This window comes from Rutilus rutilus, assembly GCF_951802725.1.
Source record: "Rutilus rutilus genome assembly, chromosome: 15".
Taxonomy (NCBI): domain Eukaryota; kingdom Metazoa; phylum Chordata; class Actinopteri; order Cypriniformes; family Leuciscidae; genus Rutilus; species Rutilus rutilus.
Genome location: NC_140220.1, coordinates 30,605,788 through 30,622,577, shown reverse-complemented (window position 1 = coordinate 30,622,577; position 16,790 = coordinate 30,605,788). Strand labels below are relative to the sequence as shown.

The window sequence follows — 16,790 nt, the reverse complement described above, 5'->3', positions numbered from 1 at the left end:
AGATCCAGCATAGACCCTGGCTGGGGTACAAGTGATCTCCTTAGAGAATTGAAGTCGACTGAGATTGGTTGGAGGCCGCTCGTCTCCTCTTAATGTCAAGGACGTAGTTCTACAGTTCTCTTTACGCCAGGCTTATCGGATACGTGAAAATCTTCAGTCACACTGATGCACACGGTTAAACCTTTCCTTTGGAATATGAGCAAACTTGATAATACACTAGTTTCAGCTTTCAGTAAGCAATTGATGATCCTCTCAAAATGCAATGCGTCGCAGCCTACTTAATCCTACCTTCCCTGACCTCATTCTGCAGCAAAAAGAGGAGGAGTTGAACCAATTTATTAACCACTTTTATTCAGAATAAATAGTTTTACCCTAGATTTGTTTCACAGAGCAGGTGTCTTGATTTTTACCTTGCAGATCCTCCAGGCTTCATGTCATCATGACAGTAACGATTCGATGTACCTGGCATGCGAATTGTGTTACCAGCAGTTTGCATGTTCTCCTTTTGATGTGCCGTAAGCTCTTGTCAAAAGTGCAGTCATTTAAATCCTCAGTGTTTCTGGTTTTTAACTCAGTGTTTTTGATCTGTACCAATGCCATTTTGAATTGGGTCATCTGAGGTCTGATGAGCAAAGACTTCTCGGTATGACATTTCTCTCTCTTTGTTTTTTTTTTTTTATGTAACAGTTGCATTTTTAGTTTGCAATTTTTTTTAGGTGACTGTTACCTGTAACTCTAAGCATTGAGTAATTGGCATCAGCGCTTCCCTTGGAGGCAGCCTAGAGGAGATCTGAGGTTTGTCATGTCATTCTAGTGCGCAACCATGACCCAAAATCGACAGATGGATATTTAGGCCTACTGCTGCTACTCAGAGGTTTTCCTGCCAGCGGAGAACATTATTTCTTGACGTCAGTGCCGTTCCCAGCGATCTAGTCCCGTATAGACCCAGCCATGCCTTAATCTTAAGGGGGAGCTTAGGAAAACTCCTTAGGTCACCTTCGCCTCTGCTATACTCAGGCCATTTTGAAGATGCTGAGAAGTCATTTATTTCATGTTATAAAACACCAATCAGATCATTTTGAGGGTGGGTTCTGATTGCTGCAAAAGTCGATGCACACAGTTGAAGGTATTATTTCACGTTTGAGATGCACACTGACCTCATAATTAATACATTTCTATCACAAATGCTATTTATTGTCATTTGGGTTCAGTCTGGTTTGTGGGCTGCTTGCCTGAGAGACTGTTAAGAGAATGGATTGGAAATGCATTTGGTCTCCCAGATGAGAAGCTTGAATCATTGTTTAGTCTGTGTTGTAGGACTCAAACTAGCCATTGTTTGACGTCAAATTGTCATTGTCTGAAATGATTGGGTTCGTTGACCATCTTAAACCAAGGAATAAAAGCTAAAACAGATGAAGGTACCCATTGCACTAAATTTTGATGTGTAACACTTGTTGTGGAATAGTGCCCTCTGTCGGCTCTATTGATTTATTTTTGACTGAAGTGTCTGTTTATTCAGTTCTAGATTCACCGCTGAGTCATTTTTCTTAAACATTCATTCCTAATCCTTTTAGTATATTTGCATGGCGTTGCGTTATTTATCTCCAAAGTGCCGCAAGGCTGAACTGAACCGAAGGTTTGTGTTTTGGATGTGTGAGGGGCAAGGGAAGTTGTGTTTTGAAGACTTACAAGTCAAGATCTCCAGGTTCTCTCTTGTGCTATCTCTCTTATGGAGACGATTTAGTGCCTTCCCTGCCTGAGGCTGGGCTTCCTCCACACCCCTTTTGTCTTATGCAAGCCCTTTCTACAAACCTCTGTTAAACCGTCTCTTTGTAATACTGTAGCCAACGCTTAGTGTGCATAATGTTTATTTTGTCTTTTCTTTTTTTTCTTCAAAAAAATATTTTTCAAGATTTTTGGTACCTTTGATCACAGGCCTCAGAAATATGGTGTTTTGTTGTATGTAAAGTGTAAAGTTTTTATAAATATATATAAAACATGCGATATCTATTTGAGACTTTGTGTGTGTGTGTGTGTGTGTGTGTGTGTGTGTGTGTACATATATTTGTGTGTATATGTATATACACACACACACACACACACACACACATACAAAAAAAGCATTCTTTTGTGGAGTTGTGGAAAGTGTCTATTTTTCTATTCTTTTCTTTGGCCGGTGTAGTTATGAACTTTACTCTGCAATTAGGTGACTAATGTCTTGGAAATAAATAGTTTTGAGTTATAATGCTTGTGTGTGGTGGGTGTTTTTTTTTTTTTTCTTCTTCATTCATTCGAACTGCCTGATAAGCAGCGAGTAACACCTTGCCATTAGTGGAAAATGGGAGGGTAAGACACTGGGTCTCCATTCACTAACACTGTGCATTCAAACACTTTCATGCAGAAGTCATAATTCATCTCGCACTGACATTAACGTTTAAACTTAGAACCAACTGAAGCCACACTTATGCAAAATCACATTCTTCTGGAGGTAATTTATCAAGCTATATATATATATATAAAGTTGATTTAGAAATGTTAATAATTTCAGAGTACAAGAGGTCCGAAACACGTTCACGTGTAGTCTAGGCCTGATTGTGTTTTACCTAGTTTTGAGAACTAAATGTTTGGCTTTAGTTGAAATGGAAGCTCTGCGCGAGCATGAAAGATAACAAGCTAGAAAAGTGAGGTTGTGTGAAAAGCCCTTATAAGGACATTGTTTGGGCGCATTTATGTAAATGACTATCACTGCAGGGACTCGCTCCCTGATGATACAGGAACAGGGTTTTCAATTGCGGTGGCAAACGAGACGCGAAATTAGAAGAAAAAAAAAATCTATTTTTTTTAAAAGATAAAATGTATTGCTATGTATTTCAAATATGCTATATCCAGTCAAATTAAAGCTTGATTTAAAATAATAAATTTAATCAAAATTAAATACTAGTGACCACCACTTTATGCCTGTGGTACCAGTATTTGAAGTAAATTTCTAGTTTGTTCTAAAATTAGTAGAAATATGCAACTTTAAAGAAAAAAATGAAGAAAATTACAGTTCTTAAAAAAAGTGTTTATTTTTTCATCTTTGCCCCTATTTCCACCAAGGGAGAATAGTTTTCTCTATTCTATGTCTGTGGTGTTACCATGAAAGACTGTAACATCACAGACAAATTAGCACAAATCTAGACTTGTCTAATATGGAGGCTGCCATTTTAGAAATATTAATAAGACTGTATTTATCAATTTAGATAAAAAAAAGTTATCAGTATAACACCACATACTCTTAAAGTGCGACACATGAAATTGATAGAAATGTAGTAAAAATGAATGCGAATCAACCCCTCAGATCCGCAGTCACCTGCAATGACTTTTACACAAAGAAAATCCCCCTTTTTCTTAAATGGGTAACATCCATTACTGTAACTCCACAGCCATGAAGTTTATGGACATTTTTTTCTTTAAATATAAGTTAAATTACATCTTAATCACAATATGACATTTTGTTACACATGAAATCTCTCAAACTCGATTAAATATGTTTTACTTTTAACAGTGCACAAATGGTTTTCACCCTACAGATTATATTATGCAAGCATTTTATGATTTTTTTATTTATTTTTTATTAATCTAGTGGCCTTGATTAGTTTTACCCTTTTGAAATGGTGTGTCGCTTATTAACAAAACTTTAAATTCGATTTAGAAATCCTAGAGGCTTTACTGACTTGTTCAACTAAATCAGATTTTTTTTTTGCAAATGGAGGCTATTTCACCCTAATGGAGGGTTTCTGGGATAAACTGAGACGTACATCACAGGGTCCAAATGTATTACCATGTTTATTTCTCAAAGGTAGGACATTAAAAAGTAACAGAATCTACACATGAAACAGGTTAAAACAAGATCAAATAAAAAGGGTTACTAGATCACAACAATGACTGAAATGAATAACCTGAAAAAGCACATAGGTTTGTGTTTCCTAAACAGATTTTTCCAATAGGCTGTAACATTATTTACCCTGACATACATGAATGTGAATATTAGCCATCTCTTCAGAACAATTAATACTGAATGCAATCATGTGATTGTGACTTTCCCAATAGCCTTTTTCAGTATGTAAAGACAATTTTAAATCGCTTAAAAGAGAGAGCTCCTGAGGATCGACTGCAATCGCTGTTTTATGACATTATAGAAGTGCCTTTCCATACATCCACTGTTTTAAATCTTTCCGGACGCTGAGAGCCAATCGTGACATGTTGAGCTGAACGTTATTGCAAATTCAACCCCCTATTTGGAATGGCAGGATTACAGGAAAAGTATTACAGCTATATCTTTGGGAACACAGAACCTGTCATACATCACTAATATACAAGGTCAAAATCATACAAGCTTATGAGGGTCTGAATTTAAACTGCATGTTTATTTTATAAAACCAGGAATGGCCTTGGAAAAAAGCTGGAGAAAAAGAAACATGAAAAGTCGGATGTAGCTGGTATGCTTGAAGTGTCGGCGTGAGAGACGGTTTAACTGCAGTAGTACTGGTCTGCGTTGGCTCTTCGTCTCTTGCGGCTTTGCTGCTGTTCAAAAAACTGGCGGATGTCCTCAGGTGTCACCACCTGAACAAGGAAAGAGAGGAGAAATTGTACAAACTCATCTTCAGCCCAACGACACGTTAAAAATATAAATATTGAAAGCCTACCTTTCCTTCTGCTGCAAATCTCTGCAGATAGTCCTTCAGTTCTGTCTTCATGTCATTATATTCTGAGGAAAAATGTAATGGGAACGTCACAGTTGAATTGATAGTATATTGGGAGTAGTTCAATTTTATATCATGAATTCGTTTTGCTTTCACAGAAAAAAACAGATAAAGTTGCCAGTAAACCCGACTAACCAGGGGCGCAACTGCACGTTTGCTGTGCAAGATCAGCGTTTAACTTTACTCATTACAGACGCGTATATTTTAATAATAAAATGAGTTTAATGTTTTTGTTGTTTTGACCCATTATTCAAATAAATAAGCTGCAAAATTTTAAATAGGCCTACCAGTGACATTTTCGATACCACAGCAAAACTACTATAACTATAAAGTTCAAATGTTATAAAAATAAAATAAAAAAGAACATATAAACTTTATTACAAGCAATGGCCAAAACAAATTTAACAGAACAAAGATGAAACAGATTAAATGAAACCGATTACATAAACACAGCTTTAAGATTTCCAGGTAGGTTTAACAGTATCCACGTACAGAAATTGAATAATCAAATGTAAAATAACAGTATTTTATTCCGGGATGATTTAGGGGGTATAAATATCATTTAATTCTGATCCGAAGCAATATTCTCAGTGTATCAGCTTTTACATACTTAAATCTGCATATTTGTGATATTTACCACAGGGCGTTATTTACCTTTATAAAGGCCGATTTTTATTTTTACCTTATTAAATGTATGCATCATGTGCCATCTCAAATTCTTACATTTGATCAATAAATTCAGTTAGCCTATAATAATAAAACTGGGCTGTTACCAATCAAATTAAATAATTTAGCCTATACACTGCAAAATTGCAACTGCTATAAGTTGCCTCATGTTATGAGATTAATGTTTTAAATAAATGTTTGAATGCACAAGAAAAAAAAAATGCAATGATACTTTTAAACATGAAACTAAACCGCCAGTAGGTGGCGGCAAGTGGCCGTCTTAATAAGCGAGTCATTCATTCAAACGATTCGTTCAAAAACGCTGAATCGTAATCATTCAGTAACAAAACACTGCGCTGATTGTTGTTTTCCTTTGGAGCTATTTTAACAGTCAATACTGTGTCTAAAATGTAAGTAACTTATTATAAAATAGGCTACTTGTTTAGGATCATAAACATTTATGATAATTAAATAGGCTAACGTTACTGGTTTGTGATAATATTCAGCAAAACAGCTCCCTTGGTTGTGTTATGCAACTATATCATACGTTATAAAAAAAAAATATATATGTTTCTTAAATGAATTTAAAAACCTCAGTATGTTTCTTCTGTGAGATTATTGTGTGCTGTTGCGCTTATGTTTCGATTTATCCACGAAAGAAAGTCTCTCACAGAGACAGGCAGCGCGACCTTGTTACCAAATACACTATCCATCATCAGTCACTCTTTACACGGAATGTAGCTAATAAAATCTGAATCATTCTCACGTTACGATGCTTCCTTAGTTATTTTTAAGCTACTTGTCTGGCCGTGCAAGTCAAATTCTATTTCACTTGCCCCTTAAAAAAAACACACTTGTCCCAGACTGAAATGCAAAGTTGAACCAAAGTTAACTGTTGTTAAATGTTGATCAATTTAAAGACTTTAAAGTGATAAAAATAATAATAATAATAATAATAGGTTCCTTATCATTTTACATTTTCCTTTTTCTGCTCTGCGCCCCAGAACGCTTCCCACATCTAGGCCTATCCATTTTTGGTCATGGGACAGACTTAAAGTAGTCGGAAGTTGAGAGGTTGATATTGATATAATAAAAGAATCAGTTAAAAATGCTAAACAAAAGTTAAATAAAAACGTTTCCTTTCATCGTTTTTTAACAAACAATTTCTGATTATTTATAAAGTTTTATTAAAAGGAGATTTTCAAAGAATTATTTTGCCACAATGTTGCCCCCCTCCCGTCCGGCGCCCTTATGCCCTGCACACACTGCAAACCCTGTTTTTGCGGCACTGCTACTAACCATGGATGATCTCCAGCTGCTGAACCCGATTCAGGTTGTTTAAGGCCGACATCAAGGGGTCACGACCCTCGGCTCCACCCGCTTGTTCAGCCTGTTCTGTGGACTTGCCCTTGTTCTCATACGCCAGGACGGTGTCCATCTCATCCGTGAGGAAAGACACTCCTGTGTCAGCATAGAGGATCTGAGCAAACAAAGCCAATTAACATGAGACCAGGAACAAATTTTGTTTCTCAAAAAACAATATATACAACTTTATCTATTTATATGGTTAAAAATACAGGTATAGTAAAAAATATATACAGTGATATATATATATATAGCTTTTTTTTTTCTTTTTTTTAAGTAATTTATTTCTATGATGGCAAAGCTGAATTTTCAGCATCAATGTGGACTGTAATGGGTGTGTTTGAGCTGTACCTTGCAGTCGGTGCAGGTGCAGAGTTTGGTGCGCCAGGCAGACGGCCAGAACACGGCACCCTGAGGAGCCCGGCTCCTCCCCGAAGCCTTCATCTCTCTCAGCCTGCAGCCGGAGCACGAGCCCTCCTCTGAGGACCCTTCAGCTTCCTCCTGGTGTTTACGCTTACAAGCGGATGTCCCGTTGACCTGCACCTGTCAGCAGAGAGAAGGTCATCAAATCTCGATCACTCGTTCCTCTCTTGCTGTGTAGATTGTTCAAATCATTTAATATTCCCCAGTCATACAGCTGGGTCGGCATAATTTCTAACAGCAACAAAACAATGTGGTGTAAATTCAATTTGGCTTGATTCCTTCAAATTATGGCTTGAGACAGATGACGCATGAGATGTGTTAATTCCCCAATGAAAACACTCGTTCTGATAACTACCGCCATCTTGTGGTGAGACAAAGGCAAAACTGCGTCTAAAACGGCTTTAAATCTTCAGTGCATCTAGTATCTTGAAACACTTGTTCACTGCGTATCTGTTGTTTAAAGGAGATTTAAGTTAGGCTGTCAGCAATAAAACAGACTGAACAGGAATGAACGGAAGAGTTGCCATTTCATGAATCAGACGACAGCCTTTACACAGCAGAGAGCGAGTACCTTCTCATCTACAGGGTTCTTCAGGTTCTCGGTTTTTATCTTCTCTTCATCATTTTCTACCTCCACCTTCACGTCCCCTTCTCCTTTGCATGGGCTTACTTTTGTTATGGGTGTAACTGATGCAAACAAGACGAAATAAGCCGTCACAAATGTATAAATGTTTAGAGAAAGATGCTAGCTGACAAATGATATGTTAATGTACACTACCGGTCAAAAGTTTGGGGTCGATATGATTTTTTACTTTTTTTTTTTTTTTTTTTTTTTTTTAAGTCTATCATGTCCATCTATGCTGCATTTATTTGATTAAAAAATATTGTGAAATATTATTGTTTCCAATTTTTAGATATTTTAAAATGTAATTTATTATTGTGATGGCAAAGAAAAAATGTAAGCAGCCGTTGCTCCAGTTTTCAGTGTCACATGATCCTTCAGAAATCATTCTAATATGCTGATTATTATCATCCACGTTGAATACAGTTGTGCTGCTAATATTTTTGTGGAAACTGTGATGCATTTTTTTTCAGGATCTTTCAATGAATAGAAAGTTAAAAAGAAGAGCATTTATTTGAAATAGAAATCTTTTGTAACATTGTAAATGTCTTTACTGTCACTTTTATCACTCTCAATTTAATGTGTCCTTGCTGAACAAAAGATCTTAATCCAAATGTTGAATGGTAGTGTACATTTAGATTCTCTCCCTTTAAAAAAACTAACTTTGCAGTCATACTAAATATCTGTAAATGCAAAATGGCAGCAGATAAAGGTATAACATTACCTGCGATATGTGCAGCATAGGTCCAAAGGAAAGGTGTTTTATTCATGCATGACTCGCAGATCATCTCTTGTAGTTCCACACAGTCTGGCACTACACAGCCTAAATGCTGATAGAGACACACACAGATGTTTTCAGACATTTCACCAGAATAAGTTATGTTCCTTATCTACACACACACACACGCACAAAACCATGTTCAGGTCCTGCCGGAGTACAATATGATTTGAAACTAACCCGACCATGGAGCCAGTCCTCACACACGATACACTGGATCATCTCATCTGCAACCTGGAGAGAGAAATTCACTCTAAATTTGTACATGTATATAATCTGTATAAAATATACTCATAATTTGATGACATCAGCAAGTAGATATAGCTGCAGGCCAGAGAAATCCAAAATGGGGTGTAAACTGCCAAAGTGGGCGGTACCTCCAAAAAGGGACTTTTAACTAATATAGTTGACTAACATTTCAAAATAAAAGTTTGTAAATTAAACAGTTTCCTCACTGAAATATATGAATTAAGCTTACAGAAAATGTAGGCATGCGTTAAAGTTAGCTTCTTGGCATCAGAGAGCCGCAATCTATAGCGCTATCACTTTTGAACGCGAACTCGCTTTATTGGTCTTTGGCTACGACAGTTAACAGTTTACTTCCAGAAGTCCCTAATGTCATCAGTGTACGCCTGAACAGAGTGTAACACCTGTAAAACCGACACGCCTACTCCAAACGTACAGTATTGTTATAAGCAGAATTCTATTGGACTACAGATTAATCATTTTAAAATGCAGTATATGATCAGACAACAGAACTATAGGTGACTATAGAATATTATAGAAAGGAACTCTAACTAAACTGCACATTACCTCGTCTTCTGGATCTGGGTAGGGTCTGTCACATGTGCAATACAAGCCAAAAAAATTGTGGCTGTATTTGTTCCCTGAATTCACTTTCTCTTTATCCTGCATAACAGAAAATTTTAAATAATCACCATCACTACAGTTGAAACTGAAAGACACAAACTCAAACTAATGGTAAAACATAACTTACCGCGAATAGCTTGCACTCCATTTCCCCAAACTTGTCGTTTCCACAATCACATCGAAAATTCCTGTAATATTAATAACGTTTACATAATGTAAGTGATTTAGAGTAAGGTCTGTGCGCAATTAATTCCAAACTGTCTATTAAGAAACCTTGATGCTTCATTTTATTTTCTCCAGATCTCCATGTGGAATTTTCCTTGCATTAAAGTCAGCATGAAACTCAAGTTGTGATAGTCTTTACTTCGTTATTGTGACATACAGTACAGGTCAAAAGTTTGGAAACATTATGTTTTTTTTATATTTTTGAAAGAAGTCTCTAATGCTTATCAAGGCTGCGTTTATTTAAAAAAAAACAGTAATATTGTGAAATAATATTACAACTTAAAATATTAGTTTTCTATTTGAATATACTTTAAAAAATAATTTATTCCTGTGATGCAAAGCTGAATTTTCAGCATCATTACTCCAGTCTTCAGTGTCACATGTGACATCCAGTCTATCACGTGATCCTTTAGAAATCAGTCTAATATAAAAGAGTGTTGGAAACAGTTCTGCTGCCTAATATATTTGATGAATAAAAGGTTAAAAAGAACTGCATTTATTCAAAATAAAAAAATATTTTCTAATAATATAAATCTTCTTTACTATCACTTTTGATCAATTTAACACATCCTTGCTGAATAAAAATATTGATTTATTTCAAAAAAAGAAAGAAAAAAATTACTGACCCCAAATTACTGACCAGTAGTGTATATTGTTGTTACAAAAGATTTCAATTTTTAAAAAATTAGCTTTTTACTTTTTATTCATCAAAGTATCCTAAAAAAGTATCACAGGTTATGAAAAAATATTAAGCAGCAGAACTGTTTCCAACTTTGATAATGAATCATCATATTAGAATGATTTCTAAAGGATCATGTGATAGACTGGAGTAATGATCCTGAAAATTCAGCTTTGCGTCACAGAAATAAATGATAATTTAAAGTATAATAAATTGAAAAACAATTATTTTAAATTGTAATAATATATCACAATATTACAGTTCTGTATTTTTGATCAAATAAATGCAGGCTTTAAAAATAGTAATGTTTCCAAACTTTTGACCTGTACTGTATATCCGAGTGAAACGGCTTCTCAAACCAGAAAGAAAATGTAGGGCAGGACTTGATTTTGTCCATTAGGAACTGATTGGATCCTTTGCATGTGAGTGATAGGTTGTCCTGCCTTTAATCAGTTTATTTGATTAAATATTATGAGGGCACATTAATTTAAAAAAAATAATAATGATGTGCATTGATAATTCATTTATAATAAATACTGCAATATTACATTAAAGAAACAAGAATTTTCCATTTTGATTTCTTGCTGAATTTAAACCTATTTTTCTTGTGACGGGTCTCGGTTTCACTCACATTGCCTATGATGCTGCCAGTGACAAATATGTGAATATGTAAACTGCTAAATAATCTCACTGCCATAATGACAAAAATATTATGAATAAAAAAAATGTCAGCTTTGCTTAAATGGGTTAGAGCACCATCAAAAATTACAGCTGGTTATTGCAGCAATATTCACCTCTTAGTATACAGCTCAAAAAGGTCATGGCCTTCATGGCACTTGTAGGAACATGCCAGACAGACGCCAGCTGGCTCTCCTCCCTTTGGTGTACAGGTGTTGCAGGCATACAGAGCCTGACGCTTCACATGTCCCTGTGAGGACAAAAAGAAAATCACCTTGTTTTTAGGACATGTAGCTTCTTTTCATCCTGAGAATATGAATGTAAATGCAGAGCATCTGCTGACAACTACTGTTAGATGTTTAACTGTACTAAAAAAGGATTCTTATTCCTGCTACTGTGTTCATGCAATAAGGTTTATTTCCAAACCAATCGACGAATTAAGCAGAAGAATTAAGGTATTATGCTAACCCCAAACCAAAACAATCCACTTTATAACACTTTATAAGAATAACGTTAATCGGTAAGATGAAAAAGCCCGTGTCAAGTTCTAATCAGCATGCTAAAAACAATATTATACAAGAAGGCTGTGTTCATATAACACGTCAAACCTCTGGATACGAGCATTTCTCTGAATCACTCCCTCCCAGAACCGCGGAGGCTTCGTTCTCCAGTTCTTCATCCTCCTCTAGGACGTCCACCAGAGATACAGTAGCCTCCTCCGCTCCATCATTTGCCGCCATCCTTGAAGAGACGAGCGCAAAAAAATCTTTCCAGTTCCTGTTCCAGGGCACGAAAAACGAGACACGAACTAACTGACCTGTCAACGAGATCACGTTTTATTTGCGACTGAGAGTCCACTGTGATATTAAAAAAGGAAAGATGTGTGAACGTGTCAAGCGGTTTGACACAACCTGAAGAATTTATAGGGATTAACTGTGACAATAACAAAACCAATGCTGCTTCCGGTTTATGCAAATACATGATGTTTTGGCGGGAGAGTTGCAGGGATATAAACAGTATATAGTTATTTTTTCTCACTAACGTGTATTAAAACATTATACCACATAATCTCACTGATTCTGGATAAACAGGAACATTTTGAATTTTCGCGAAGCCAATTCGATGGGTCAGGGTTCAAAGGGTAAATCAGTGTTGCCATGTCCACTTATTAAACCACTTATTATTAATAGTAAGTCTCTCATACATATGGGTGTGTGATTTTTGGAGGCTTGGGCCTATGTCTAAAATACAGTCACATTTTAGGGTTTTACTTGTGCTTCAGTCTGTAGTCTTAAAACCTGAAAGGGCATTTCTTAACCCTATCTGAAAGTTTTTAAAATGGTGTCCGTTAATGTGCTCACACAAGAAGGAGATTTGCTTCTTTTATTTAGATGGCCAAGCGTATATGTGAAATATATTAGCTTTTTAAAAGGGTGTAATTGCTGATGTAAATAATTTTTGCAGAAAGTTGCAATTTAGCCTAGCTTCTGTTTTATACAATCTATTCTATTTTAGATTCTATCCCGTTCCATTTTTATGTTTTCTGTGTTGATTAATGAAATGAACCCTCAGACTAAAATGCATATTTGAGCTGTTTTTAACTGAAAGCAACTTGAACTGACCCATAGTAAAATATGTCAGTGCCATTGTTTCAAGATGCACACCAGTAATGTTTTTGGGTTTTTTTTTCTAAGGCATGTTTATAAAAGCTACTTAGATTTCCTTATTAAACAAAGCCCTGTCTGTAAAACCAGGCCTAAGCGTTTCGTTTCTCCATAGTTCAGAAATAACGCCTCCCCAAACAAGTTTTGTTATGGTTGCATGTATTTCTTATAAGATCTGGCAACCGAGTGACAGTGTGCATCTTCAACATGGCAGCGTGCGAGCTGAACGGAGAGCTGAAGTACAGAGATGGACAGACAAACCAGTTCACAGTACAAGTAGATGGCGATTTGAAATCACTATTAACTGGCATCAAGAAATTAAATGCCGATATATCGGTAGTCTTGACGGCTCTTGTTGAGCAGGAAAAGGGTTCAACGGACAATAGCAGAGGGGTTCTGGATGGTAAGATGCTAAAATGAAGACTGGGTCGTTCGTGGGAAACAAACAAATATAAATAAAAAACGCAACACTTGCAAACTGGCTAAAACCTGTGTGTATTGTTGTGTAATGATTGCACTGCAGGTGTCAGCGAGCTCCTTTCTTTTGTAGCTTAACATAAATGTTCATTAGTGACCTAACAGGCTACCATTTTTTATTTACTTGCTTTAGGATTATACTTTATTACTTCCTTATTACAATTAAGACATTTAACTGTCAGTGTCCCGGTAGCAAGACACTTTGCACACTTTTTATTTATTGCCTTTTCCCCCCTATTACATATTCCTGCAATCATCATAAACTGGGTATCACTCGAAAGCTTAAACATTCCAAATTCCCCCTTTGAAATTGGACATTGCGTTATGATGGAAACGGTATTTTTTGCAATAATCTGCTGAATGTCTTCTTTAATAAGTGTCTGTGCTCAAAAAAGGTGCCAGTGAACAAGTTCAGTAATTATTTGTAACTTTTCTTTCTCTTTTTGAACCCATGTTATAGATGATGAGGACGAGGACAGTGACGAAGAGGATAGTACCACAGGAATGACCACCAAAAAAAAGTCAAAGTCAGAACCTCCAAACAAGAGGATAAAGACCTTACGGCCGTGATCTTCAGAACTGTCATTCTTCTGTTATGGCCTTTATTGCATAAAAAGGTGTTTGTACATAATTGCTCTCCTTTTAACTTTTATGACAGCATTTGGATTTTGCCTTATTTTGTTTCCGTAAAAAATATCTGATGTTATTTTTGATAACTTCAGTTTCCTATAAAATTAAAAACATAATAGCGCAAAGGGGAAATTGTTTTATCATTACACTTTTCCTGTTATAAACTGTAACAAATTGACATTGGTTATCAGTACTGAAGTTTCTTCAGCTAAAGGGTAATAATAAACCTTTGCGCAATAAATTGTCAGTGTAACAATTTCAAAAGAATATGCACTGCACATTACATTTCTTTATTGATTTTTGTCAGAATCCAGAGTAGTTTCAAACCACAGTGTATTAAGATTGCAATGGAAAGTAATCAACAGGTACCTTTAAACATTATAAATTCACAGTCAAGCCCTTTTAGACAAAAACTATTTGCCTTTTTTTAGCATTTCAACAAATCAATAAAAGCATCCACATGTAGATCGAGATCGAAACACTTGGGTCTGAGGCACAGGCTCACAATAATCAGACTCATGCCAACCTACCACACCCATAACCTTTGCCTTTCTTATGCAAGATAAGATCGTAAAATGATACCGATATCCCTCAACAATAAGAGTACACTATTTCACAAGACTATGAATATGAACTTGTTTTCAGAAACACACAGATGTCTTTTCTCTGGGGACACTTGAATATCACTATGATACAGAATTAGTATTTGTCAAATAAACACAAATTAAGAAATAAAAGGAAATATCCTATATTTCCGTGACTAGAGCTGACAAGAAATCATACTTGAACAAAATACTGATATTAAAATGTATTCATCACAGATTGTTTTTTAATACAAAAGTTTTTTTATTACAAATTCTTTCATTGTTCTCTGCTTGAGTGCATTTTATTTTCAAAACAAGTAAAAAGATGGACACTTATAAACAAATGGGAAACACGGTCAGTAGCTTTCTTATTTTCCTCTAATACATTGTCCACTGGAGTTGAGAACAAGCAGCTGAAGCATTAAATTGACAATAAAAATCCATTGGCCTATGGAAACATTTACACTCCTTGATTAATTTTGATTTATAGGAAATCCACCCATCTTTAGAAGTGTAATTCAAGTAGTTCATGCAGCCTCATCAACATTCTCCACATCTTGGACTATGGCTTGATTGCCTCCATTTAGGCTACTTAAAGTTTATATATCAAATTTAATTAAAATTTCTTAGTTTCAATTAAATCAAGATGAAACTTCTAGAAAAAGGTACTTTAAGACTGAGCCGACATGGAGAATACTTCTGGATCCTGTTATTAATCTACTTTGATTAAAATGCAGACCAAATTTGCCAATCAGTTTGAAAGAGTATGAAACCTTGCTAGCCTATAAGTCCTTTAAAAAAAAAAAAACTGGCGTGGAACTGCAGATGACAAGAAAATAATCCCAAAACAAAACCAAAAGAAGTCAGGGCCAAGTCTTAAAAATTAATAATCTTATTTATGAATGCACTTTTGTATCGCCCAACTGTATGGCACCAAATCTTTAACAATCACTTCAAGTGTCAATCAGCTGCAGCCTGCTGATCTGATTGGAGGCCTTGGCAAAGGTCTGGTGACGGTTGCAGAGAACAGCAAGGCAGATGGGCAGAATACAGTATCCTACAGTCTTGGGGTCCGCCCTTGTGCAGGAGTATAGAAAGAGAAACACCTGGAGGTAGGGAATGAGGAAAATGGTGGCCCACACCCAGAAGGGCAGAAGGAGAAGTCTCGTTTTCAGAGTCACTGTCCATGAGGTTGAGGAAGGGGAAGAGGAAGAAGCATCTCCTGACCATTTTGTCTGAGCTCCAGAAGCCTTTTCTACGTGTGCCAGTGCAAGTCGGTTGTACGTTTGGCTGATCTCAAATATATAATACACTGCAGCGACACTGGCCAACAAGTACAGTCCGACACCTATCCACCCCATCCGCTGGCGGAAATTCATCATTCTCCATGCTCTTCTCTGGAAAAACAAAGTCAGAGAATGCATTCAAGTGCAACCGCTGACAAGAAACCAAACACTTACATATTTGTGAACCCATGTGATCAATGGTCTGATTGCTGCTTAGGTTTCAGGAAATAAATGAAAGGAGCTCAACTTCAACTGTAAACCACCATATTATATTATCAAATATAAAACGTACAGCAAATAATAAAATACTTATTTTTCAAAACATTTTCCTAAACAATTAGCTTTTTTTGACGTTGTACGAAACACATTACTAATCTAATTATCAAATATAATATATAGTATAATATATAAATATATAGTCTTTTAAACAGAAGAAGGCTCACACACCATATGGAGATTTCTTAAAGCTGTTGACTAGTAACGTTACTGTTGTGTCATTTTATAGCAATACGCCCCCATCATATCGACTAAACACATTTCATTATGTTACATTAAGTGTTACTTACTGTGATCACACGATCAAACCATTTTGCGCGGTTTTCAGGGCAATGCGTTTCTCAATCCAAAACACACAACCCTGTCACAGGATTGTTGTCATAGGACCCACTTCCTGGAATTGCAAACATCCGGGAAGTTCCTGTGAATCTTCGGAGACTTTATTATTAACCTCACAAATGACTCTACTGCCCCCTAGAGCCTTCCTGTCATATATGCAATGATTACATTTTTTGTAATCGTTGATTTGTGTTCCTGTTAACTGTCAGAACTGGTATAATCTGGATCAGCAGGTCATCTTGTTTTTCTAACCCTTGTTCCTTCATCTTGTTCCTTCTACAGGAACCACAAATATTGCATAAAGATTTTTAGAATTGTTATGGTGGTAATGGGGGTAGAATAACAATTATTTTGAAAAATAAGAATAATCATTTTAGGCCCTAAACACATGATGCTGGTGGTGGGTCTGGTCTTGTACCTACCGGTAATATACATTTTCACCATTCTCAGTAGCGATAAAAGGTAGATTACACGTTTGTCAGG

The 16,790-nt window shown here is 36.0% G+C and overlaps 3 protein-coding genes across 3 annotated transcripts; 1 reads left to right on the top strand and 2 right to left on the bottom strand.

Moving 5' to 3' along the window:
• Positions 1-3,809: 3,809 nt before the first annotated feature.
• Positions 3,810-12,167, bottom strand: ubr7 (ubiquitin protein ligase E3 component n-recognin 7). Its single transcript, XM_084431409.1, has 11 exons — positions 11,660-12,167; positions 11,168-11,301; positions 9,597-9,657; positions 9,413-9,508; positions 8,780-8,833; positions 8,546-8,651; positions 7,771-7,886; positions 7,128-7,319; positions 6,711-6,891; positions 4,689-4,750; positions 3,810-4,605 (listed from the first exon to the last, which is right to left on the bottom strand). The coding sequence occupies exons 1-11, from the start codon at positions 11,789-11,791 to the stop codon at positions 4,513-4,515; spliced, it is 1,227 nt and encodes a 408-aa protein (XP_084287535.1). The 5' UTR covers positions 11,792-12,167; the 3' UTR covers positions 3,810-4,512.
• Positions 12,168-12,898: 731 nt separating this feature from the next.
• LOC311304992 (uncharacterized protein) lies at positions 12,899-14,063 on the top strand. The gene is made up of 2 exons (XM_084432412.1): positions 12,899-13,118; positions 13,653-14,063. Exons 1-2 carry the CDS (start codon positions 12,923-12,925, stop codon positions 13,760-13,762), a joined length of 306 nt encoding a protein of 101 aa, XP_084288538.1. The 5' UTR covers positions 12,899-12,922; the 3' UTR covers positions 13,763-14,063.
• A 28-nt stretch (positions 14,064-14,091) lies between these two features.
• Positions 14,092-16,377, bottom strand: tmem251 (transmembrane protein 251). The gene is made up of 2 exons (XM_084432411.1): positions 16,259-16,377; positions 14,092-15,803 (listed from the first exon to the last, which is right to left on the bottom strand). Exon 2 carries the CDS (start codon positions 15,786-15,788, stop codon positions 15,360-15,362), a length of 429 nt encoding a protein of 142 aa, XP_084288537.1. The 5' UTR covers positions 15,789-15,803; positions 16,259-16,377; the 3' UTR covers positions 14,092-15,359.
• Positions 16,378-16,790: the final 413 nt, after the last annotated feature.